A 27490-nucleotide genomic window follows, 5' to 3' on the forward strand; every position below is an offset into this window, starting at 1 on the left:
AAAAAGTCCCCAGCTTTAAAACACAAACTGCGGATTATAACCGCAGGAAAAAAGTGAAGTCTGCTCTCTCCTCAATCTTGCCTAATTAGTGCCAGTTGATCCTCATTTGTAGCCATGATTGATGGTACTTTCTGGATCTGTTACAAAATATTCACGTTACCATGGTAACCCAGGCGTAGACAGGACATTCGAGCACTGTAGCGAGATTGGAGAATAATTTCGTCAGACAGGATAGGTCTGTTGCAGGACGCTGGCGTGTTGGAGCTAAATGGGGGCTGGGAACTCGGTATCATGTTGGCCGAGACTGTAATTGGAAATTTGAGAGATCGCCCCATTGGGAGCTTTATAATCAGACTAATCGAACATATTTGCCAAAGAAAGAAGATTTTTTTGTACCGGCCAAAGTGAAGTGGCCAGAAATTATAGCAAAACTAATGCAAGGATACCATTTTGTATTGGGCCTTAAGAGCATTGAAGCTAACCGCTGACCACATCATTACTTATTAACAGCCCACTGACTGTCTCTTGATGCGTGGACCAGTTTGACCATGTAACCATGGTTACGGCAGTGACTTGCGTGGCTAACATAGAGCTTGTTTCCTTTCCAATGTGGTTTTGTAGGTCAGTGGTGTCACGGGATTCATTAGAAGTGAAAATGTAAATGAGGTGCTCCTGTAGACATTTCTCAAATTGTGCGCAAAGGCCACTTCCTGGGGCACACATTATTGGTCTGTTGGCCGCAATATGAAGTTATCTGCTGAGTATCAATCTGCCTCGCCCTGGGGGCAAGAACCTTGCTATGTCGGTTATCACCAAGCAGATGTGGAGAAATTGCTAAGAGTGTTAATCAGGTAATTGTCATCGAACCAGACAGCATTGTCTGCAGCCATACCTTTAATCCAAGCGTTATTAACGTAAAAGCTCCTATAGCCTGTCAAGCAGCTATGAATGAGTCTGGTGTCCTCTTGCACTTGCGCTCATTAATGAATACTGCACAATGCAATGAGTCAACACTGCACCTAATGCCCCAGCTCCCAGCATCAGAAACAGTATCGAAACAGCTCATACTCACAGATTGCCACGATACAAACAGACTATAAAGATCCAGAGAAACCCCTTGCTTTTTATTGATTGGTCGAACTATGTTCGCAATAACGACACTTCAAAATGACGCTGTCACATGACAAGGATCGAAACGCTCCCTTTAAAACCACCTGTCTTTCCAACAGCGGAGATTCTCGGAACCCACGTGGTCGTTTCTGGAATCTGTCGTTGCCGTAGCAACGTGCGGATTATTGCCTCAGATTCCCATGGGATTTCTAGCGTAGTTCATCTCAGCATGTTTTATGATAAACCTGGACCATGTGACTGCGCTGATTAACAAATCTCATAACTGGATTACGACGTTTCAAACTGCGATGTATTTTTCCCGATTGGTGGATATTGGAAGATTTCATACGATCGTTTCGTTAGTGTTGCAATTCGATTTCTATGCATCGTGATATAAAAACAGGTTCTTGGTGTCGCGCAGAGTAGCATGGTAGCAAGAGCCATCTTGTGCGACGTTAGCATGGGTGGCGTACCTTCTGTTAGCATTGGAAATTGGCGGGAATAGGGTGTGGAAGCATGCTGACGGCTAGTGTGTTGGCCTTGGAGGTGAAAGTCGGAAACTTGGTGGATGAGTTGTTGATTTTCTGTGCCTCTGCTGCATCTTAGGGAGATAGCATTGTGTTCTGAATTTGATGAGGAGGATGAGGTCATGATAACGAAAATATGGATTTGTATCTACTCTGGTAGTCAGTTTCTCGGTGATGTATTCTCTTTTTCGAATAGGAGTGATGATGTTTTAATATACTCTCTCGGGAAGTACCGGTAGGCGGGATTTTCATGTCTGGAACAAGAGAGTCATGAGGTTCCTACTGATGACATTTGTCGTTAAGTCCATGTATATTGTTGTCTGGATTTGCTTGTTTCAATAAATTCCTTAGTATTGGCGTTGATTTCAATTTTGAAAACAAATCTTGGGAATATACTCATTATCAGCAGTGAAGATGGATGAAAGGGTGGTGACCTGGGCTGCTGAAGTCAGCATGTTGAAAACGTATTCTTGGTCAGGTTGTGTGTGGAGCTTCTTTTGATTCAGCTGTGGACTTCCCATACCTTGATGCTCTTAAATCCCTGTTGACTGAAAGGGCGTAAAAATTAATTGAAAGGATGTTCGGTCGAATCCCCTGGTTCTTGGTAGTATAGTCTGTACATTTTGACATGTGTCTGAGTCACATGAACACAATATGGATCCTTGCCATCTCATCTTGCAACATCGATGCAAGAATGGTCTAATATCATGTAGCCTTCTGTATACATGTGATACGTGTAATTTATTGGTGAATTGTTGCCATGCTAGCTGCTGGTGTGCTAACTTGGCTCAGTGTGGATCTAATGAAAGTTAATGGATTAATGGTGAAACCATTGGGGTTTTCACTTGCCCTGGTGGAATCATCTTCCCAGAAAACACAAATTATTTGTTGAAATCATATGTTGTGGCTGTGTTTTCAGCCAACATGTCTGCCTATGTGTACTGCATGTATAGTAGCTGCGGTTTGTGTTAGAATCTCTCTGTATTTTCTATTGGTTTTGTTGGGATTAGATTTGAATTTTGATAACTTCAGAAGTTGACTTGTCTTACTTGATGAAGTCAGATTTCTGCAGAATAGAATGAAACATCTACCTTTGGTATCTGTTTCACTTTGACAGGGTTAATTGCTGGGTTGTTGTTCAGCAGATTATCCAGCCCATTACTTAGGTCAACTCATATCAAAGCAACCATTATTAGATCATGCCTTCTTGTAATGGCCAATATCATCATGTCATATACCCAGGATTGAATAACTATCTTAAACAACAGATAACTGACAAGGCTGCTGGCTGATTTGTAGTACGTTTAGCAGATAATCCAGGTCATCACTTAGGTCAAAACAATATCAAACCAACCATCAACAACTCTTCTTTCTCAGATATCGATGTGCATTATCATGTCAAATGTACTCAACATAGAATAAAACACAATCTTTGATCTCTTTTTTCCCCCTTTTCATGATTCATCCTTTTGATACGTCTTTCTCTGACATGGTTTCATGTCATCGATAAAAACTAGATTTATCTCTCCTTTTGAATCAGCAAGATTTTTCTTGATGATGTTCGGGTTGCATGGCATTAATAATTCATCAGAAGGTGTCTGGCGGCGAAGAGAGAAAAAGACCAGGAAGTGTCTTGCCCAAGTGCCCTCAGATGGCAACATCTCGCAACATGTAGGGTTGTCATTAACTATGTCTCCACATTGCAAAGACCGGAAAGGTGGAGCCCCATCCCTGTGCTTCTTAAACAGATATATTCAACCTTCTTCAAGGGACATAAATCATAGTTATAATGAGACGGCCTCAATTGTCATAATGCTAAAGGTTGCTGAGGATAAGCTACAGGGGTGTATATAGCTATTTATAATATGTGACTTGAAAATCAATGGAGTATGCAAGATGCTAAAATGAGTCTATGTTATGTGGATGGCTTGACATTCAAAAGGATAGGAGAAGAGTGACGAATATTGGATTTTTTCATTGCCCGGAGACACATGCAGGGTATGGCAATGGGGAGAGTTCATAGTAATTGCTTTAGGGCATGTGTTGAAGAAGGTACCTCAGTACCAGAAGTGGTTTGGAGAGGAGATGGATTTGAATACGTTGCCAATCAAGGCCACAATTCACAAATGAAATTGTGTTTGTATCATTTTAAAGTCACTTTGGTATGGGTGACCTCCACCGCCTTCAGAAGTCTTGCCTGTGGGCAGACATGAGCCAAACCATCAGCTAATTATCCCTATTGAAATTGATCTATTCCTTTCCAGTCGATAACCTAATGAGCCAGAAACATGTATTTGATCGGATCATCAACTATTCGTAAGCCATATTTAGAGATAATCAGCGAAGATTAACTTTGATTGTTCTGATTAACGATGTTTGATCAACCAAGTCAGCCTCAGGGCCAAATCAGATGTTGCTTTTCCAGTTGCAAAAGTATCTTTTTTCCCATGAAAATTTGTGACGTGACATCTGATCTCACTTGATGGTCGGATCGCGTGCTCCGACTGATGAGAGGTTTGCCAACTGTCAACAAGTCAGGCAAGTGGATTCAAATGGCTTTTGGCCATGAATCCATCCTATGCACAGCTCAGAAAAATTCTGCTAGTGATATCAAATTCCAATATCTTTGACAAGTTTCTCAAAAATTGCCAAAGGTTAAAAGATTTTCGAATAAGAATGAACTTAGATGAAACCTTGAAATCTTGTATCTTCCTTTTAGTTTGTTGCAAGTTGTGATGTTGCAGTCAAATCAATGCTGCTGTGTTGAATGTTATTCCAAGTGTCGTTGAAGAGGCTGCAAAGCTATTGAGCTTGGTCTGGGAGTGCTGAGGCATCAATGTGCTGAAGGCTAAATGACTACACATTCATTTCTTGCCTGAGCTTTGCTGGTCTGATCATTTTTAGAGCGATTTTTGCTGTTTTGTTTGGTTGTTGGAGTAGAGTACACGGCCAGTGTGGTGAAATAATCGAAGATGAGAAATCAGCCATTTTTTGTAATTTGCACTCTTGTGTATATATTATAGTACTGCCATCTGTTGCCTGTTAATAGATTGATGAATTGGAGCCACATGGCTTAGCCAAGATTGCATGTATGTGACATTGATTGTGTGAAAGGGGATATATTGAGATAGAATCGGCAGAGAAAGTGTCACTGCACACAACTGTGTTTATAGCTGCAGTCTCTGTCTAATGCAAAAATGGTTCAAGAATTGAACCCCAGTTGCTGCATGATATCACACGGTCAAAGCAGAGACTGGTTGATGGCTTTATCATCTTTCTTGGCCCTGATCAGATCTTTAAAAGTGTTGCATTGCAGTTTGTCTAAAAGCCGATCAGATGAGTTAAGTGTCCTACAAAATTTGTTGTAGAATGATGATGCTACAACCACTGTCACATGAGAGGAAACACACACCTTTGACACATAGATTTTCCATTCACTCTCCAATGATACTGATTCCAATCAACTTCAATTGAGCTTCGCTCAGTATTGGAGATTGGTATTGATTTATAAGGTAATGTATATGATATACATGCAGAATGAAAACCTAATCATTGTATAAGTCGGTTGTGATCATGAGCGTGGAATACTTGATTCTGTGTTAAGCAGTAAGCGGACTACTGTTTTATCAGATTCTGAAGCAAAAATTTTACATTTTGAAGATACTGATTTGCCGATTTATTCATTTATGGAGATTTCCAGTGCCTTTAGTAATTTTGTGTCAGATTTGAGGATTATCATGAGATTTATAGTTTTGTTGTCTCCTCAGTGCTTGGGCTGCATGGTCAGATTCTTCATCTGGTTGATTTGGTCTTGTTCCAAATATGGTTGTGGCATGAGCGAGGTGTCTTAACCATCTGTCTATCGTCCCCAGCAAACTGCCCAAAAAAGAAGATTTTAGTGATCAAGAGAATCATGTTATGGAATGCATACTGTCTGTTTTGATGGATTTATGGTCATTCGATCCAGTTTTGTTTCCTCAGCTGCTAACAGTCTAGTCCGTGTTGCATGCCGGTTTGGTTTAGGTATGGAATTTTTCACTCTGTATATTTCATCATTCATTGGCAGCACCAATCATAATCTGGATTTGAGAATATTTCTCAGGTCATAGATCTTTTGCAATATGATATCTCAAATCAGTTAGTTATGTCCTGGTGATATGATAAAGTGTTATAGCCTATCTGCTATTCATCGGGCCTGTCATTCAACAATTCAGGCTTGTATTTTATGATGCATGTCTGTTTTTCTCGGCTCATATATCATTGAACTTTAATATTCTTTTACATCCAATGGTAAACCACTGAAAAATGAAGTAGTTGATTCATAAAAGGCACCGAAAGGATAGTTAAGAAATTAATGTCCCCATGTTTCCTTTACTCTCCATTGCATTGACAAGTTTATTCAGTGCCTGAATATTTGATCTTATAATGTTGTCCACGGTTTCATTCAAACTATAGTTTGGTTTGTCTGTAGCATAGTGTAGTGAGATTGATCACTGTCTTGGTCAGACAGTATTGCAAAGGCAAACCAAGGCAAAATCAGTTGGCCATGCCAGAAATCGTCCAGTCATACCAGTTGCATAACTGACCAATCGATACTTTGGCAGCAAAGATCTCTACATCACCAGTTGAGTAATTGCCTGAGTAATCTCCAAGCCATTGATTTCATGGAGTGCAATCTCAGTGGTCTTGATGTACAATCTTCTGCAACCCTTAACAGGATTGGCTTCGAGAAATTTCTTTTGGCAAATTGGTAAACGCGTGAGTCAAGGTCATAAGGAGGTGTTTGATACGAGGTCAAGCGACATTTTCTGTTGACGTCTTTGGATTGGGAACTTGTATGGTCTGGTAATAGTCTACTCTTAAGTTGGAGTTTCTCATGGCAGTGTTTTTGCCATAATTCTGATGTGCTGAATTTGGGTGTTCTCAGGCCTGGTGGTGTGTCGTGTTTGTTTCTCTGGCATCAAGATCGCCAGCGCTGACTCAATTTACCTTGCGATTCCAGGTCATAATAGAATGGACAATGACATAACCCCAGAACCAACTAATCAGTAACATTGACGAACTTATATAGCTCATTAGGATTGGAGGATTCTGAGTCAGGTGTTGGGGAGACTTGTTGGAATGTTTCCCCAAAGGTTGATATGTGCAAGTGTCAAAAAGCCAGGATAGAGGCTGTTGATTATTTAGTGACGTTTCAAAATTCAAAACTCATATTGGAAAGTAGAGACTTATCGCAGGTATTAACCCTAATCAACTGTTTCGCAGGGTGAGATTAGATGATATGTCTCCTTCAATGTGAGAAACTAAGATGTAAGAGAGTACTCAAGAGTGACTTGCATAATTTCTCAGCCTGTGATATCGTTGATATGTGTGTAGGATCTTGCCATTAATAAGTGGAAAGTAAACAGTTTGTTGATCTCTCGTTATTCTATTCAAATTATATGGATAATCGACTTGGACTTGGAACAGCGTGTGGATAAAATCAAGTTATAAGCTTGAAATCTTCGTCAACAAAACCATTTCGTAAGCAAGGATTACTTGCATTCTGTGATATTTCGTTTAATCAGTCAAGCTTTTCGTACATTGTGGATAATCGTGATGATTTCGTGTGTGAACTGGCTTCAGATTATCATATTTTGTCTTTCGCTCAAGCGTCCAAATATCTGAAGTTTTCGTCAATATTTGTTCGTATTTTGCTCAGTTTGGTTTGTTTTTATTGATCTGAAGTAGTTGCACTGAAGGAGATAAAGGCATATTCGTATCAACTTAAAACTGCACCAACCTGTGTTTGTAAGCTTGTTGTAAGAACACTCAAACAAGTAAACTGTAGCACTATGAAGGATAACTATGATACCAGTACCTAAAAGCGTGATAAACAAGGATTATACAACTGGACTTCATTGGACAAGAAATCTTCTTGGATAAAGAACTAGAATTTCTTGCGCTATATATTTGAGAGAAAAAATCCACTATTATCCATCGACTAATCATAAAACCCAATACTTACTATAACTGCCAGGGGCATCGAATTGTACACCCATGAAGTTCATTGGAAAATCACAATTAAAATCAGCGGCACAATTGATTTGGAGTAATACTCGTGTTTTGACGAATCTTTGGAATTTCGTAGCTGTGGGGTGTTCTGATAGGAGGAGTTGATATATTATGGTCGATGTTGAATTTTCTGAAGCCATACCGATTTATAACTACTTAAATAGTGATTATTTGGCCTGTGTGTTGTACGCAGGCTTGTCATGTTCAACAACATTGCTTACAAGTGATTCAGAGATGATGGAAAAAACAAAACCATCCACGCCTGGTGCCAAGGATTCTGGCAGAGGAGCTGGGGCAAAAACTGGTGCTAATCGGACAACAAGTGCTGCAAGGACACCGGGGACTGTTTCGAAGACGCCTGGTGGTGCTGCAAAGACTCCACCAAATTCAGCACGGACGCCGAGCGCTGGGGCAAGGACGCCGAGGCCAAACACTGGTACAAAAACTACAGACAAAGCAGGCAGCAATTCTACATCAACTAATGCTTCCAAACCAGGTGCTAAAAGCAGTGCAACGAAAACTACACCTGGTGCAGCCAAGACTACAACCGGTGCAGCCAAAACTACACCTGGTGCAGCCAAAACTACACCTGGTGCAGCCAAAACTACACCTGGTGCAGCCAAAACAAATGGGGCAGCAAAACCAACAGCAAAAACAACACCCGGTGTTACAAAACCTAACAGTGCAACAAAAACCGGTGCAAGATCAAGTGCTACGAAACCGGGCATCGGTGGGAAGCCGACTACGAATGGAATCGCATCGATACCGGGTGGCTCTAAAGCTGCTGCGGCTAAACCTGGCGTGAAGACAACCGGACGGAGTACACCGCAAACTGGGTCTGCTAAGAGTACACCGGTGAAAAAAGCGCCTCTTCCTTCGAAGGCACCGTCATCACTTAAACCTGCCGCGAGTAAAAGCTCCTTGTCTTCCAGGGGATCAGCTGCCCCTTCGGTCGCATCGAGAACAGCTGATGGTAAGTGTACAGCGCCATCTTTTGACAGATTTTGATGACTTAGTCTGAAATGCCAATGTCTTTTCAATCAGAAAAGTTGGACGGAAATGCAAAGTACATGTCATGTTTCTGGTCAGTGGGTAGCAGTCATCACAGTGCTGCTAAGCCAGTGCTGACTCTCAGCATGGTGCTATGTCCAATCGGTGCTAAGTCTGCAGGCACTGTTTCAGGAACTGGGCCCTGTCAGTATCTTCAGCAGTGTATGGTATCTGGTGGTATCTTGTATAGTGGAACTACCCAAGAGCCACCGCCAGTGATAAGAGAAACGATAAAACCATACAACACCCCTACCACCAACCTGACAGTTAATTTCCGGCCTAAGACTAACACTCGTATCGTTTTCTGACATCCCTATTCTCTATGTGTTGATATTGCCGCAGTCTGATGATATTGACCAGCCATGGCCGTGGAGTACCTCGATAATATTCAGGTCCATATCTGATGTCTTTATCGAATACATCATAGAGATAATTGTTAAGCAGATTGGCTGTCACTCAAGGAGATTTCTATCAGCAGTCACGAAAGTCATAAAGACGATAATGATTATATGGAAATTCTGTCACCAAATTCGAAGCCTCACATTTCTTGTGCTCATTGTGAAGCTGTTCCGACAAGAGTTTTAACTATTTTTTTCTCCTAATATGTTATCCTCCAATGGCAAGACTTTGGGATGATTCTTAAATAGGGGAGTGATTTTGCGATACCAAGATCTGCTATTGGAGGATGTCATATGATGAGTTTTGACAAATCTGTGCATTCTGATGATTGATGTGCAGATAAAAATATCCTATTGTTTATGGATGTTGTTATGGTCAGATATTGATCGCCACTGGTTACGTGAATCGAGAGCAAACATCTCCGTCCATATCTGTTGCTGTGATCAGTTTAGATCCTTCAATGTTGATATATCTGATCCAGCAGACGTCTGCTGAAGTTTTGTCACAATTTGTGGATGCGACAATAAGACACCATTATCCCTTTGGGAGATGCAATGGAAGATTAAACGTGTTTATCAAGGAATGTTTTAGCGATATTGCAAATGATTAGTCTCGTAGAGCAGACAATATGTATTGATCGACCATTTCAGACACAACTGAGACTGAGAGTGCTGTACCAGCCATGGCGGCCAGGTCTATCTCCTGACATTATCGGGTTAAACGTCATTGAGATAATGTGGAGTTGATCGGCTGCCGGGACCCATTAGGGAGCAAATCAATTGATGGGGCATGCTGCTTGAGGGGTTGGACAGAATGGCCTGTTGGAATTGGCTGTTGTGGATGGTGCTGGTTGATATCAAAGAACACATTATTTCACCAGATAGAAAGCTACTGATCCTGTGTTGCGTTTGACCATCATCTATGGGCATGATCTGACTATATCTCTCCAATTAAGCTTTTCAGCTGAAATAATTCATGGGTTGTGCTGTAACTGAGTCCCTCTTATAGAAATGAGGTCAACTTGTAGAGGGTTGGATGGCCTGTATCAAGGTTGTAGCCCTACTGATGTCTTCTCCCACCCTCTCAACTTGTGTTAGCTTACATGTCCTTCCCGTCTCTTCCGCAGAAGCAACACGGAGACTCTCTCTTGGCACCACATCAACAAGTCGGCCAGGGTCAGCACAGTCTAGACAGAAGGCAGCCGACACCAAGAAGTCTTTGGATAAAACGGACAATTCAGCGCCAAAACGTACAACAACTACAAAAGGTAGGCATCTCTTCCGTTATCTACACAATAGATCTTGGAAGTTGCTTTCTGTTCATTCGCCCACTAGCTCTTACCTAGTGCCCCTCTTAATATACAGGGATTCTGTGGTTGGTATTTGAAACTCTGTCGTCTATAAAAATGAGTTGAAAAGCTAAGAAGGGGTGACCAGATGATAGCAACTTGTCTCCAACTTCAATGAATTCCTGTTTAGTGGCCAACTTTACTCCACCACTCAACCTAACCCAATCTCAGGATATTTCTATACTAGTCACAAATGTCATGTAATTTCGGCTTGTGGTATTCGACTCGATGACTCGACGACGCGATGGCTCGATGACGCGATCGTTGCTATGGATTTTGCTAAAATACGGAATCCCATGATCCTGGTCTCCGGGCTACCGCTGCAACAGCAGAGGTTTTAGCTCGGCCTTCCCATACCCAGCTACGGTATGTAGAAGGATGTGCCCCCCCCCCCGCCCCCCCAGCCATGGCCACTGAAGATTGGTCCCCGCGATTGATTTTGATATTTAAAGGACTCGCGGAAGTTTCATAGCATGCAAAATGACCGGAGATTTAATTGACAAACAAGCTTCTAGTGGCCAATGTCAGATGTCATGTGGTAGTCTGTCAACAATCGGAATTTCGCAGCATATGTGCAGTTTTTTAGACTCAGTCACTCAGTCCCTCTTCCGCCCCTTGACATCTCCCCCCCCCCCCCCCAATACATCAGCCCCTATACATGCTTTCCGAAATTGGTGGCTTGCATTGGAACTAACTTTTTCCCCTTGTCCGTCATTAAAGGCATCCAAGTGTGTTGGTCAACCATGACTATCTCCTTTGTCCCTCCACCACAGGCCTAGTTTCCCCTTATGACATCACTATTTCGGACACTCAGCGCCCCATTTCTGGAAAGGTGTATAGGACATTTAATATTGCCGTGCTGAACGGATATCCAGAGCCAACCTTGTCTCCAGGAACTCGCGTGTCATTTTAACATTGGAATTTCTGCTCGTAAAGAACCTGGGTAGGAGGTTGATCTGAACCAGCTATATTTAGGTGTATTCAGCTGTATTGACGGTAAGCTTGCATAGCAACATGGCGCATGGTTTTATCAAAAATGCGAACTTGTAGGAAACGAAAAATGGTCGGATTAGATACGGTGAAAACAGCTGGAAAGGGGTTGGTAATGATTGGTTCTTTTTTATTTCCTCCACTTATGATTCTATGTATAAATTACAGTCCAGGCAGTGATATTCTTTAAAAAGATTCCAACTTGATCGCGTCATCGAGTCATCGCGTCGTCGAGTCATCGAGTCGAATACCACAAGCCTGTAATTTCAGGGACAGAAAAAAATGCATATCACTATGCATGTAGTTGCATGGGTCAGAGTGTTGACTGATGAAAGTGGGTGACCATGTTATTAAAGTGTGACTTAATTCTGTCCGCATGACCCTTTCTCGTTTTATTAGAAATGAAAATATTTCATTATTCACCACAAACAATCCATAGAGCAATGCTGGGTGATATCAATAATTGATTGGCACCTGCCAATCAGTGTGTCGTCTGGGAAATAGATTTGATTGGAAAGTAAAACAATCATTACTGGCGAATGACGTTGGTTATTGTGCGTTCTCAAAAAGGTTTGTGTCTTTAGATTCGCCCAGCTTCCTCAGCTGTACTTCTTGGTTTAAGTTTGTATTCATCTTATACTGTTCCTATTCAGTGAAAAGGCCCAGGCATCTGGATATTTTAATTTAAATCAGGAAACAGAAAACTGTACTCAGTGACTTCTAGGCCTACTGTTGTTGACATTCTGGAAGGATGAGGGATTGAATTGTTGGAGCCTGGTCTAGGCCTTTCAATTAAACCTTGTTGTCCATAGGCCTACCCAGCTGGAGTTGTCACACAATTGATTGTCTCCAGAAGCTCTGAATATAATGTTGGCATCCCATAGAGAATTGAACTCACCGTAGCTGTCAATAATATTGATTGAGAGAAGTTTTCATGACAGGTTTTTCTGTCCGCTCTATCTGTTGTGTTTTTAGCCATTCAAAATAGACAGGTCATTGGATTCATTGTTGGCATAGTTTTATTTTTTCCACTTATGGACGGTCTACGTCACAACCTGTATGTCACAAGTCACAGCAGCGAGAACTGGTTGGCCTGGAGATTTGGTTAGGGTCATGTCATGTCCACATTGCGTCAACGTGTACATGTGACATCATCCTAAAAATGGCAGGCATAACTGATCGTCTTGTCCAACCTGTGTGCTGCCATTGTGTGAGATAATCCTGTACCAATCTATTTTGAAGTGACTCTCGCTGCGTTAATTTATGCATAGTTTTGGCAGATAATTTCAGGTCGAGTTGCTCAAGCATTTTTCCTCATTATCCCTGAAGATGCACTTCTAATTAGTTTGTAATGATTGCTGTATGTTTTGCCTGTAGGTCTCTTTATCAAAGGATTGCAATCAACTTGTAGTGGCTGTCTTAGAATGCAACATGTAGAGAGACTGAGACTTGTGAGATTGATGGGATGTATCTTGAGAAAAACTGTACAAAGTGTGGTGCTCGAGTTCGCTTATTGTGGTTTTGAACCATGATGATGGCAAGCACAAACTTGGAAGTTCTTTGAAATGAATGTAGATGGCAGCACTGCTTCCCTCACTGGCATTTCTGTTCTGATCAGAAATTCATATCATTTATAAAAACCATAATACCCGTGGCGCAGGTTGTTTTAGGGTGTTGGCTTACTGTGGGGTTATAGCGGTCATGATGAGTTTGAAATGAAATTCAACAAATTCTTACCAGGCTAACTTTTCCCTTGTTGCCATGGCATGTTTCCGGTCCCTTATCCTCATGAAGAACCGATGATGCCTGCCTAAATCTCCATGTAGCATCACATGAATTGCCAATTTTGTCAGTGCTCTTGATAGAGGTTGAAATTATGACAAGTGGAGTCTGACCAACTTTTGCTTGAAATTTTAGGCACATTTGATCATCAGTTTGGGAGTGTGAGTAAATTACCGAAGAACAATGTTTTCCATAGCAGGAACTCCGGTGGTTGAATCAGACGCCCACTTATTCACAAAAAAATGGTACACAAGGATGTAGAAAGAATGATAGATAGTACGCATCATGCTAGTATAGGCCTACTGCACTGTATACCTGAAATAATAGTGAGAACTTTGGAAAAAGATAATGTCTTCTTTTGCTGATGCTTTGTAATTCATTGAGAAGGAATTTTCAAGAAGAGGAGAGTAGGAAAGTTGGTTCACTTAAAGTTCACAGACAAACTTGATTGTGTTGCTGATGATACTTTGTTAATATTTTGTGGATTAAACCCTTCCGAGGATAAATTGTTGTAATGGTGATTGGGTGTAAATGGAGTGAGGGTCCCATGGATGAGGATGCCCGGTATACAGCCAATGATGAGAATTCTGATGTGGATGTAGGCCTTAGGTTGGAAGAAGATGGGGAAGAGGTTGAGGTCAGCTGTGGGGAGCAGCAAGAAAACTTTGGTAGGTGATCAATGATGGATAATGTTACACAAAGTGAGATATTGAAATAGTTCCTTTAAGAGGGACAAGTATGAAAAGTGAAGTCAGAGTTCTCCAAATTACATTGTATAAATATCTGAGTTTGTAATTCTCTAGTATGATAAATCAATGCTGTTTTCACTTAGTCTTCATTCACAGCATTATGTTTCAACTTGATTATAGATTCTTGACATTAACAAGTACTTAAAACACTGGCAGCGAGGAATGGATATTTAGATCGAAAAGTTTAAACTTTTGACCCAAACCATACTTGGCAGAGACTGTTTTGTAATGTTCGCTTATCAAAAAGGGAGGGTCAGTACCAGACTTTTGGGACAGAAAAAACTATTTGCATGATATTTTTAGGCCTACCTTGTGGTTTTTATGCAGGATGTTAACTCCAGTGATGGGTAATGTGGCACGACAGGTGCATGTGTGCGTTGTTCTAACTCAATCAGGGATTGAAGGGTTCTTCATCCATGAATCGATCTCTTAACTAGGCCCTTGAGGTACAACCTGTAGTGTAAATATTCATGATTTATTCACTTGATAGTAGTTTATATACCGTGATGTTGACTTGATTCCAGTGCGTAGGAAATTATTTCAATTCTCCCAATTTCAAGTTTAAAAGGGATTTTAACTCGCCAAAATTCTCACCAACCGTTGTCCAAATGTGAGACTGAAGTTTTTGGCATTGGATACCCTAGGCCGCGTATGTGAAAATGGATGGATATTGTTGCCTTTTCCCCATGTTCAGGATACCATTTCTTCGGATCCACCACGGACCAGGTATGAATGATATTTGTGCAAATCTTGGGGTGGTCAGAAGCAATTGTAATGATTTGGGGTCAGGATTTAATCCATTGCTGGCTCAAACAAGGATGCTCAGTGAGAGCATGAGAGAGATGGGCCTTTGGCAATATTTTGATTCATTTCCCACCCGATAGATGGAAGCACTTTCTCTTTCATAGAGTCCTATGGGCGGTGGGGAAGGGTTTGGAAGTCAGTGAAATATAATTTCTCACTGTTACTTTCCATTTGGCTGCATATGTATCTATGGCTTTCCTACATGTGTCTCATCAAATCATGGGTTAATACTTGCTGTTTTGTCGCATTGATTTTCACATTAACTACAGTTCATTAGATGTTGATGTTGGGTCTTTAAGAAATCCATATTGTTTTTACTCTGGAGACCGCTTGCCTCTAATGCAAAGTCTGAAAGATGGTTGTAACCTTGTATCACATGTATACATACACATATACCACTGATATGGATAGAGGGAAATTTAGCAACTTTTAGGACCGATGCAGATTCTGTGACTTTGATATGTTGATGTTTCACAAAAGACCACATTGGATGCCAATGAAAGCTCTGACTTTAATAATAGCCATTAAGGATTTACACAGGAGAAACCAAGGGCCTTTTATAGGTAAGTATTGAGAAGTATGCTACTTTGAGGACATTGAATCAACACCGCCTTGGCAGAAGTCGGGAAAAAAATTCCCTATTTTTTATTTTTCAAGGTTATTCGCCAGATTCACAAAATTAAAACGCCCTTAAGAATTTGGCAGTTCACAGTATATGCAGTTGTACTTGCATTGCTCCTCAAGGACAGACTACACCACTCTCAGGATGGTTTCTGTGCGATAAACTTGTACCTCTCAAGTTGTGAAAGTGAAGACAACATACTAACACAGTAGCAGGGTGATTTACTTGTCGGATGAATCAGATATGAATCATAGTCGGAGATAGGTAGATGGTCGTGTTGTAAAGATGTTTCGTTCCTGTTCATCATCGTATGGCCGTCAAATTCATGTTCTTGTGCTAAAAATAGAGCAAACAACCTCAGGATGGTTTGAGAAATCTGGTCAACATAGCTAGGGCATCTTTATCAGTCACAAAATCAGAAGAAAATATTTCCTCAATGTCTTTAATAGATGGAAGAAGTATAGGCATCTCTTGATCTTTCTCAATCAAAGACCACGTTTTGTTTTATAAAAAACAACATCTGGTAACTTTCGATAATGTTGCCAATAGACCTTATGAACAGTTGTATGGTTGACGAAGAATAACTTAAATCAATGATCTTTTTTTTTAAAAACATCCTTGATCCATGATGCCAATTATGGTTTGGAAAAAGTTTAAAAGTATGTTATGTGATGAAATTCACAGCTGGGTCTAATGGTAACATGATGTCTTTTATATAATCATACATATACCAACACGGCACATTTGACGAAATATAATGATTTAGTAAAAATTCATGATGGGGAATGAACTACGGCAACAATCAAAGACTAGTTCAAGGAACACTGGGGATAAATATCTAGTTGAAGGTAAGTATACGTTGAACAGGTGTTGAACTTATTACCCCGTTCTAAAAGCACTTATTATTTTCCCATTTGCACATCATCCTACCCATAAAGTTCAATTTCGTGCTCAGAGGTCAAAGTTCAGCCCTATTTGCAGACCCAAAATATCAGTGTCATAAACCTTTTTCTCAAAGCCAACTTTGATCCTTCATGCCCGAATTGACAAACAGAACAGACCAAACTTATTTGATTGTATGGGTGTGGTACCTGGTGTATGTTGCTGGCCGATTTTACCAAAGTACCCTGACAAGTTAGGCCTATAATGCGGTCATGGAGTTCAAGCCCTTCCGGTCACTCTTTCCTAGAACATGTAGAAGACTTGCTCAGCAGATTAGGTCAAACAAAACATCTGCCTATGTCGAACATGTCCAAGAAGTCTTTGCTTACACTTTCTCTTCGAGTGGCTAATTCACTGCCAGACTAGAACCGGATTTTAAGTGGCCCTCAGGGGACAAAATAGGCCCCTTTTGTTGCCGTATTAGGCCTTTCTAGGAAGACTCTTAGGAAATGTCAGTTTCTGACTCATTTCTACTGATAGATATGCAAGATTTGCAATAGTAAAGGGTGTGACAAAAGAAATTGGCTGTCTCACTTGTTGCATACATGAAATATTTCATGCCAGAACACTCATTTATGCCAGAAACATTAAATATAGACATGTATTTACAAGGCTAATGTAAACAGATTGAGTAAATCAATACTAGATCAATGTTTTTAACAGGTTTCTGATGGCATACTGTGTATACATGTACCTCTTCAATCATGACCACCCAGGCATTTGTGTTCAATTGAATTGAATATATCATCGTATTTAGAGTCATGTCTGCCATAGCTTGAGAGTTCTGCTCAAAAGTAACCTTATTTCTTGACATGCGAAACAACGACACAAGCTCATCCAAAGTGCGTTGCAGGCTCCCGGGCATGGATACAGGGGGTCATGCAGTGTGCACGCACCCCCGTATTTAAGAAAGTGCTTTGACATTGACCAAATACTTTGGGAGGAATAGACTCTAAAAACCAGCAGGGTGCCCCCTGTTTCTCAAGGGCGCTCTTTCCTTTCTCTGATTCTTGATCCGTCCCTGGCTACAGCACCTCCACCACAATAATTTTTATCGCCCCGGATCAATCAATGATTTGGTGCCAGCAATACAACCCGAGTCCTGTATGCTCTAATATTGACGGTGCGGTTGTTTTTGGCTACTAACAGATGGTGCTGTACTCAAACAATACCACATAGTTCTGAATTACATGTATGATGTAAATTCCAATACCATTGCAATGGGTGACTTCAAAGTTGGTGTTAGTGTTAACTTTGGGAAAGTGTTATAGTTTTTCAGCAGCCCTGGTTGTATACCCTTAGCTTTACACCTTAAGTTTGTGTTGATCGCAGCGTCATTAAGAAATATTGTCTTTGTTGCTGCATAAAAGCCCTAACACTTTTACAAAATTAACACTAACACCAACTATGAAGTCACCCAATGTGTTGGCTGAAGTCCTGAAAATAAGTGATGATCATTCTGTGTCAACAAGTTGTCATGACTGTTCCTTAAAGGCTGAGATTGTGCATGAAATTGTCAAATAACATTTTCCTGTTTTCAAATTCTACGATACAAATTGGATAAAATCTGTAGGTAAACATAGATTAGAGCGAAAAACAAACATCTTGCCTAAGACCAACAGATATCACAAAATATCTGACCAGAGCATCTGCTTAGCCTTTTACAAGGGCTAGTGGGGCCTATCAAAATAACTGTCACAAACAAGAAGCCTAGGGGCTAATTATATGATTGTCATTCACGGCATACTTATGCTAATCTTGTCCTCATATCGGCCTAACTATTGTCGGTCTCCGGGCTATGGACGAGTCAAAATAGGCCCCCACTTGCTTTGAGATTTTACACCAACGGTTTTATACACTTTATGCTGGTGTTATTAAAATGTCCTACCGTGTTTGTTAGGCTTATGTATAGATTTTAGGTCCGTGTTAATAATAGATATGGCACGTGTTCAGAATAAAAGCGGCATTTGATTCTTGGCAGCCATAGGGGACAGTTTAGCTTGGTGGCATTTCTCCAGTTTGTGGTCAGATTTTGGCACTCTTGCTTGTTGAGAGTCATTCAGGAGCTTTGTGAACTGGAGACACTGCTCTGTCGTAGTTGAGCTTGTCAGGTGACTTTGACAGTTATGGACTTTGCAGTGAAACTGTGGGACTGAATACTGCGTACCTGACGTCCGATTTTAAACTTCTGAAAAACTCCCTTCCAAGTATTAGCTCCATCCTCAGTGTGGATATCAGTTGATTCAAAAGGAGAGTGCTAACTTGTGATAAATTTTTGGTGCAGTATTTTGGCGAATTGTTTACAGAAGGAGTTGAACAATACTAAGCTTCAGTAAAAGTAATTTTTAAAGAATTTTAATCATTTTTAAGGATTTTACTAAACTGATTTGAGGATTTATCTTTCGGACAGTTGTGGAATAAGTGAAGTCCTCCTGTCATTATAATTTGGTGCCAGGTGGAGTGATATTATTCATCAAAATATGTACATGAATACAGGCATGCATCAGTAGGCTGGCATATGGCACGAATCCTATACAAATCAGACCGCCTGTGTACCTTTCACCAGGTATATAAAACCTTCAGTTCATTGCTTATTTAGTTGCTGGCAGGCCTGGAGACGGTTAGGCCGGGATGTTGTGCAGGATTGGATCAGATCGGAAAGATGGATGTGGAACGATTTTAAAATCACGGAGTACAACTTTACTGCGATAAAATTGGCGTCATATAATCTCTACTGAACGTAGATTCGTGCTTTCTATTGGTGGAATCTTTAATTGAGTTTGTTAGCTCGGAGAATAAGTTGGAGTTAAATCGTCGGTGATCAACTGGGATCGGTGTTGTGTGTTCACTGTATTTAAGACTGCACGTAAAGTATTATCTTATCACATCTATGGAATCTTTGAAATTGTTGTCACAATTGAATTACTAAAGTCATGTAGGGGTTCCCGTTATAAGAGCAACTGTTATCTCATCTTTATATTTTCTGACAAAGCTTCCTGTATAGTTTCCGCTAGGCTGGGCGAACACAATAGCCATCAGAGCTCGGTGTTTTGATTGAGGATCTTTACACTTGAGGACGCAGTGCAAAGGATGGAATGTGTCACTGCGACACTGACCTAAATTAATAAACTTTTCAAAGCACTTCTCTCTTCTCTGAATCTATAAAAAGTCCATGGGCAAGGTCCGTGGACAACAAGACTCCTGAAGTTTACATTCTGCAGTGGAATCGTGGAATGTTGACAAGTTTTTGTCGAGCAAAACAGCTGGAGGTGACAGTCATTGGCTCAATCAAACTCTTGGATATTTTCTATAGCTGGGCAGATTTTAGTTTCTAAGATCTGCTGTCATGAATTTGAGAAAGGATTTGTTGTAGGATTTTAAGGAATTTCTGACTCTACTCAAGCTATTGGATTACTCCTTTCCGCTTTCGTAATTCTATTTCTCATTCTTCTGGGTGAAGATATTTCTGTGGCGATTATGGTGAAGTTTTGGGAAAAGATAAGGAGGACTCCTAGCAATCGTGACATCAAGGAGAAAGAGGCCGGATTCCAGGGGTATGGGCCCGGAGACCCTGCTGTCATTGAAGTTCAGGGGACAGTACCTGAGAGCGAGTGCTCCAACATCAACACTTCATCTAAGGATGGCGTAAGTTTGCAGTCTCAGGTTAGTTATCCCGGATCTCAAATGAGCTATTCTGGGTCTCAGGTCAGCTATCCAGGATCACAGCTTAGCTATTCCGGATCGCAAGTATCTCAGGACACTTTGTCAACTCTGAGAGGATCTTTGAGGGATGATGACAGTTTGATTTTAGATTCTTCGTATGATGGGTCAATAACTGGCTCAAAGGGGGAAGCCAAAGATAAGAAGAAAATGAAGTCAAAGGACAAGAAGAAGGGAGATGTGGAAATGAAGGGGAAGGAATTGGATGTTCGTGGGGTTGGTTTGATCCCCTATCCTGATATGAAGGAGTCTAGAGACTTGAAGGAGAGCTCCAAAGGGAAGAAAGGCAAAGATGTATCGGAGAAGGACAAATGGGTCATACATATCGATGCAAATAAGGATAGGACGGCTTTGAAGAGTATTCAGAGAGATGGGAAGAAGCGAACAACACTGGAGCGTGGGAGTGGCCTGGAGAGGCCGGGGCCGGAGCCGAGTACCGTTGGGAAGCGAAGTACGATTGAAAGAGGGAGTGGGCTGGTTGAGTCTAAGGGAAGCATGAGTGGGTCCAAAGGAAGTTTGAGGGGATCCAAACTAAGTCTCAAGGAGAAGAAGAAAAAGGAGAAGGATTCCATTAAATTGGAACCCAAGAAGAAGGAATCAAAAGAGGAAGTTAGAAGGAGGGAAAAAGAGGAAAAGGAGATGAAGAAGAGAGAGAGGGAAGAACGTGAGAGAGAAGAGAAGGAGGCAAAGAGGAGGGCTAAGGAGGAAGAAGAGAGGCAGAAGCAGTTGAAGTTGCAGAGGGAACGAGAAGAAAAGGAGGAAAAGAAGAGAGAGAAGGAACGACAGGAGCGCGAGGAGAAGGAGGCTAAAAAGAGAGAGAAGGAAGAGAAAAAGAAGAAGCGAAATTCCAAACTTTTCGATACTGGAGACAAGCGCGAACCATTACCGACACATCCGGAAGAGAACCGCTGGTCTTTGAGTGAGCGGGAGAAAAGGGCAGCAACTCTCCAGGCTGGTGTGCAACCCGATGTTGTTTTCAGAAATATAGACAAAGATCGGTTCAAGGAACAAAAGAAGCGACATTCAACATCAGAATATCTGAAACGCCGTTCAAGAGATTTTGACAAACAAGGTGGACTACCTACTGGCTTTGAAAAATTTGAGAGGGATGAGTTTCGACAGCGTAGCAGCTCACTTAAAATGGATACTGCACCCCCAACTCGTTTTCTTGTACATGTAAGACCAGCATCTACCCAGGTCCAATCTGGAGTTATAAGAAAACCAGCAGTAACCACAGAAACTCAAACAGCTCAGATTCGTCCAGCTGAGAGTGCAAGAGAACTTTACGATCCAAATGACTTTGCATTGCAGTTTCTTCATAAGAACTATTTGTCACCTAGTAAGTCATCTATTGTGAGCCCACGGCTGGCACCTCTTGCCTCACAGGCCTCAGAAGAGTCGCTGAACTCAAGCTCCTCATCGTCGCAGAAGAAGGGGAAGGTGGGCCGCGGTGGACATTTGCGAAATGACAGTGGAAGTACCATCACCAGCTCAAGCAGTAGATCCTCTGGACACTCAGGAATGAAGCCGGTCGCAGAGAGACCTGAAGTGATTAGGAAGAAAGCGTACCACAAGTGGTCTCCTGAGCGCCAGGAAATGGAGGAGGATGCGATCCCTGTTCCAAAGTTTCAACCGAGTATCCCCACTGTTAGTCCAAAGGTTGGGATGAGTTTCCCTGACATGAAGTATGCCCCCGATTCTAACGTCAAATCGATGGAGAGCCAGATGCCCAGTCCGAAGAGAACCTCGGGGAGCTTTGCAGTGAAGGGCCAAGTGCCTAGTCCAAATGGTAAATCAAGCAAGTTGGTAAAACCAAGCCATGTGTCATCAAGTCCAAAGAGACAACCAAGTATCAGCTCAAAGGATTCATCCCCTGAATCTCCTTTAAAGCCAAAAACTGATGTTGTCGCTATGAAAGCAGAATTTAAGACCACACCATTGAAAGAGTCACGTATCCCAAAACCTCACACCAAGTCACCAGAACAAAAGTTGGAAGACTCAAAATGTATACCTGAGACTTTCATACCGGAACCACAAGTTCGAGCAGTTGTCTTTGAAGCCCCACCTCAATCTGTTGACATGGTCCTACCAAAAACTCCAAAGGTGGAGTTAGAAACCACCAAGGTGCCACAGCCAGTCTCTAGTAACATACCCGCTGAACTGGATTGTGTCTATAATATCCCGGAAGTTGAGGATGTGAATCTCCATCAAATGACACCTGACTCTAAAATTCAGTACAATCGCGAAAAAGTTACATCAACGCTTACACGCACTAGTAAAATTATACAACCAGAGTTGGGTGAAGATACAAATGGAAGTGATGCATTAGACACTTCAGTTGACTCTGTGTCATCTACAAACTCTAATGCTCAGGGAACCCCTACCATCTCCATGACGAATGCTCCAGTATTATGTAACACTCCAGGGCCAACTGATGGGAAGGTGAGAAACATACTTCATTCTCACATACCACTCTCTTCAAAAGAAGATGGCACTGATGACAAAAAGAAAACGCGAGAGACAATAAGTGTAGCCTGTGATACAAACGGTGCTATCGAGACAACTTTTGGTGCCGATTTCGAATTCATTGACACTGATTCCTCAATTGAGGAGCCAAGTCCAAAGGCTGTAGATGAGGAACTGAATCAGCCAGTGATTGACTTCGTCGACGGTGATTCTGCAATTGCGGAACCAAGTCCAAAGGATGTTGTTGAGGAACCGAGTCATTCAGTGATTGAGTTCATAGACACGGATTCCTCAATTGAGGAACCAACTCCAAAGTGTGAGGTTGAGGAGGAAGAGAGGCAGTCAGATTCACCAGTTCAGGAGCTAATTTCTCCAGAGGACCGACGGCCGAAATTTGTGCAGCTTGATGCTCGATTGCAAAAGGAATCTGAGGTACAAGTGCCAAAGGGCGCTGTGCGGCTTGAGAACGGAGGCTTTACATTTGCCAAGTTGCCAGAACCGGTGGAGGAAGATGTAGCACCGAGTAGAGAGAGCCCAGTTAGAGAAACCACCCTCATACAGTCACAGGAAGACCAACCGCAGGATTTAGGTGAGAAATTAGTTTTAGATTTGAGAAAATGACCCCCATGACAAGCTTTGTCAGAAGTGGGTTAACTGCTTTGCACCTATTTAGAGACCAGAGTTTCAGATTTTTATCGGCATCAATCCATCACTTTTCTTCAGGGGTCCATCATGTTGTTGAGATCAGTCTTTGTTTGGGTTTGAGAGGTCTCAGGATATGTTATGCAATTCTCTTTTCATTTGTTCTCTTATTGTCATGAAATCTTGGGCAAAACATATTGTCATGCCACTCAGTGTCAACCAGACCCTGGACAGCTGTTTCCGTCTTGTTAGACCAACTCTGCATTGTAAAAGTTGTTGACGAGTAAAACATCTCACGGAATCTGAATTGAGAGAGCACCTCCTGGTCAAAAAGGGGTCCTTGAGAGCACGAAACCACCTATTGCATCATGGCTGTTAGCATGTTTCTCAACAACGGATGGTGGAATTTGACACTTTGTTTGAATGTTTTGTGTTAAACTGGACTCTTATGTAATCTCTGTGCTCCATTCTTCATCTTGTTTTTCGAAAACTTCGATGCTGACTCTTTGAATCTATTGTAATCTGGAAATTCTTTGTGAGGGGGTTTGGTGATGATGGAGGATGAAAGAGGGTGGAGCAGAATATCTAGTGGGTGTCTGTAGTGCAGGCTTTCAAGGTTTCTATCAGAATGTTCAAGGGTTCTCCAACGAAAATAGTCAAATTTTGTTATACCTGTTGTGAAGCTCAGGTTTTTCAAACAGTCAAGTTCAGATTGGGTCTTTTTTGTTTAGATTTTGGCCGCTGCCTTCATTATGCCATGCTCCAGTCCTTGAGCGTTGCACTTTATCAGTCTTGTGCCTTCATGACTTAGTCTTATAGTACTGCTAGGTTAACCAGAAAAGTAACGGTATACATCAAATGCCATAATCTAATCAATGAATAACGTGAAAACACAGCTACCTGGGACTTTTTTCCACAAGCTGTACAAAACTGCCAAGACTGAGCAATCCTTGGAAAAAAACTATTTATTTATCTATAAATCATTCAGTAGTCGACATTCCAGGTTGGATGAAGTCATGAGAAAATGCCACTTCTCGCTGGGTCGAATTATATTTTGACAGGAACACTTCCAAAATATGTTGGCTAGGATGCTACTATCGGTGATAAATGTTACTGGAGCATATCAAGGTAACTTGTACCTTTCGTCTCAATTCCCGGAGAATTTTAGAATTCGTCAGGGCTACTATTCTTGACATAACTTCTGCTCACGGTACTACAGAAGTCCTTTGCTTTCTGTAAACATACCTTTTCTTTGCAGACGTCTTAGTGAAAATGATGAAAGATAAAAAGGCTTGCAGAAATACAGTTGCTGATTGTTTAACATTACTAACCGACAAAATAACTCTACATCCTTGACATATAATTCGCTTTGAAGGGCTGTTTTGTACGTTGGCTCATATCCAGTGCAATTTCATGCCCAGTTTATTAACATGTTCGGCACATTTATCAACCAATCTCTGCCCTTCAGAACGAATGGACAAAGCAAGTGGGGTGCAAGATTGTCCTGGAGATTGGTAGTCTAGGTCTGTTTGAGTTCCAGAACACTTCAGGCGCATTTACTAACCAATATCTGCCCAGAGAAGCCCTGAAGAACCAATTGAGATGAGTGGAGTGTTGCTATTTTGAAGGTTTGTTCAATAGGTTTCTGATCTGTTCGCACTCACCTGGGTAGCATATCAATCCATCCTTGCTTGAAGCAAGGGTTGGTCGGTTCATAGGTTGCCTCTAATCGTGCAGATCTCCAATTTAGGGGATAACTGCTATGTGTTCAAGTCAAATCAATGGTTTGTTGGTGTCTGTTCTGTTGGTGCCGATGGCAGTGCCAAAGTTTGGAAGCCCTGGTCAACATTATCAGAAACGCTTTCATGATCGCTTGGAATCTGATCGAGGAGTATGTCCACTCCTCATGTCCAAGTTAAGAAACTTGACCATTCTGTGATTCAAAAATAGCTTGAAGGTGTGAAAACACTGATATTATGGTTTAATTGGCAAACGGCTCCATCAGAGGTAGTTTCCACATCTGGTAAAGGTTGAACCAAATGAGTTGGAGCCAATAATTGGATGGATTATTCATTTCCGTCTGCGAATCCATCAAATTTCTTGTAAAGTTGCATGATTTTGAATCCCTCATAAACTCACACAGACAGAAAGAAGATTTTTCGGGCAATGAGCAGTTAAAATCCAGAACTGATTAGGCCGATGGCCATCTCAGTTTCCAATGGCCAAGATTTTGTTCAATCATCACATCTAATTTTGGCAGTTAATTCATGAACAGGTAATGGCCAAACTGAATTGGTGAAATATGATGCAGACATGATATTATTGCTGTGCAATATTGGGCAGTGAGTCATTGATGCAGAACACTTGCCTCTTCCTTCGAGCTACCAGATCACCCATCTTGCTTGTTTCTGGTTAGCCAGTCTCAGGTATTGGCTTTGGTTTACCTGAGCGATTTCCGAGTTTCTTTCAACCCTATGGTTCCCAACTTCCTGTAGTTCGCTTCCCTTCTGTGCTCTGGGTAGGTGGCGTGAGACCTTTGGCATGTCAATGATAGCTTGACTCCAAGATTGCACTTTTTAAGAAAGGTAAAGTCAAGCAAATATCTAGTATATATGCTAAACAAATTGGTAGAAATAAAATTTCACAGATTGTTGACTAGACCAATATCATTGCTACCGGTACCAATATTGGTGTCCAATTGTCTGACCGCAAAGAATGGCTGTAGTGTTGTAAACGTTAGAAGTTGTTTGCTAAATAAAAGCTAAGCATTTCTTTCATATATGTCTGGCTTCATACAGTGATTTATGTTCAATATTGTCAATATGTCTGCCTTTGGCAGGTCATTGATCACGCTCTTCTGTTGAAAAAGCAAGATTTGTGTGGGGTCTTGTGGTTAGCGGTTTTTCATCCACATCTAAAATTCCCCAGCCTACAATCAAGATGAGTGAGTGCCCTTGACTAATCTCCTCTTGTCTTTCTAGTCGTTTCCTTTGGGCTGTTGATAATTTCAGCACTGTATTGTTCTTGTTGATGTGTCTCGATTAACATCGTGTCATCTCCTTGGCATCGTCAAGCTTGCTGCTCAGCCAGATAATGGCTCACAAATGTTTTCAATCTTCCCCGTTTCCTTTTGGCAGGATGGGCCACCCTGACACGTGATCGGGGGAAGAATGTAACTCCTTGTCTCCTTGGTGTTGAGAGGATGTGCCACCAGCTATCAATTCCACACATGATGGCCAAGTGTTCTTGAAGGTGATCAAACCAATGAAAGTGGACTTGACATTTGCCTTCAACTACCAGGTCAACAGCTTTGGCCAAAGTTGCCAATGTCCAAGAGCCATCCACAGATCGTCAAAATGACCATCGTAAACTACACTGTGTTTGCTATTATCATCCATTTGCACCAATAGTGCATGTGTAGCCTAATCGCTATTTCCATTGAATGGTTTGATTGTAAGATATCATCAACATATGCCACAGATCAATATGGCATCAACATCAAGAGACCATGTGCTGCACTATCATGTGCTGCACTATCATGTTTCATGGAGATGGATGTAAAAATCATGCAACATTTCCTCATCGGATGTGAAAATGATGCGGTTTTATGTGGTTGCTGCTTGGCGGTTTTTAAAATCGGCCTCCCACTGTTTTCTGCTCTTGGGAAATATTTCTTGTATTGTCTTGTATATACCCAGTCCCTCTAGAGTTACTTATGTTATTGTTTTCAAGCCTAGCTCTTTCGAATACCATGCACTCAGCCAATCATTTCAGCAAGTTTAATGTTCATTCCTCTAGGTTATGAACATTGAGTAGGCTACAATCTGTTGAGGGTAGGAGAACCTACTAAAAGGTTTACAAGATATGAAGCTGGTTTCTTGTTGCTTTGTGATACTTTATCTCCCGAGTGCCCATCTGTTGTACCTAGGATGAACATTACTGAAACAACATGATTACAAATACATATGCTTCCACATTCTTTAGAAATACCAAGGCCATTTGATAGACTTAAAACTATATGATTTGCTTGATCGAGTAGGGGGCCAGGTCGTGTAGGGGAACCAGGTCTCATGTCTTTCTGTGGGAGGGGTCACAGCCTTGGCCCGTGGTTGGAACCACAACAGACTCTAACCATTCTTGCCTCATGAAATGGTCTCACAGCTGTAGAGAGGTCCTTCTGTTTGACCATGAGAACCTTGCTTTGCAACAATGGTTCTGCAACAGTCTCACTTGGGTTGTTCTTTTATCCTCTTTCCTTCTTTTACATTAGGAAGCGATAACTACT

The 27490-nt window shown here is 41.5% G+C and overlaps 1 protein-coding gene across 12 annotated transcripts in view; it reads left to right on the forward strand.

The window, feature by feature from the left end:
• The window catches only part of LOC135493525 (CAP-Gly domain-containing linker protein 1-like), a 74272-nt gene that overhangs the window by 25999 nt on the left and 20783 nt on the right, over positions 1-27490 (forward strand). For 11 of the 12 annotated variants that reach the window (XM_064780913.1, XM_064780911.1, XM_064780905.1 and 8 more), the window contains one exon: positions 10267-10407. In XM_064780913.1, coding sequence (XP_064636983.1) covers positions 10267-10407 — 141 coding nt within the window. Of the gene's footprint in view, positions 1-10266; positions 10408-18360; positions 23153-27490 lie in introns of those variants that run through there. The other variant, XM_064780915.1, reaches the window with a different exon arrangement.

Source organism: Lineus longissimus, chromosome 9, assembly GCF_910592395.1.
Source record: "Lineus longissimus chromosome 9, tnLinLong1.2, whole genome shotgun sequence".
In the NCBI taxonomy this organism is placed as follows: Eukaryota; Metazoa; Nemertea; class Pilidiophora; order Heteronemertea; family Lineidae; genus Lineus; species Lineus longissimus.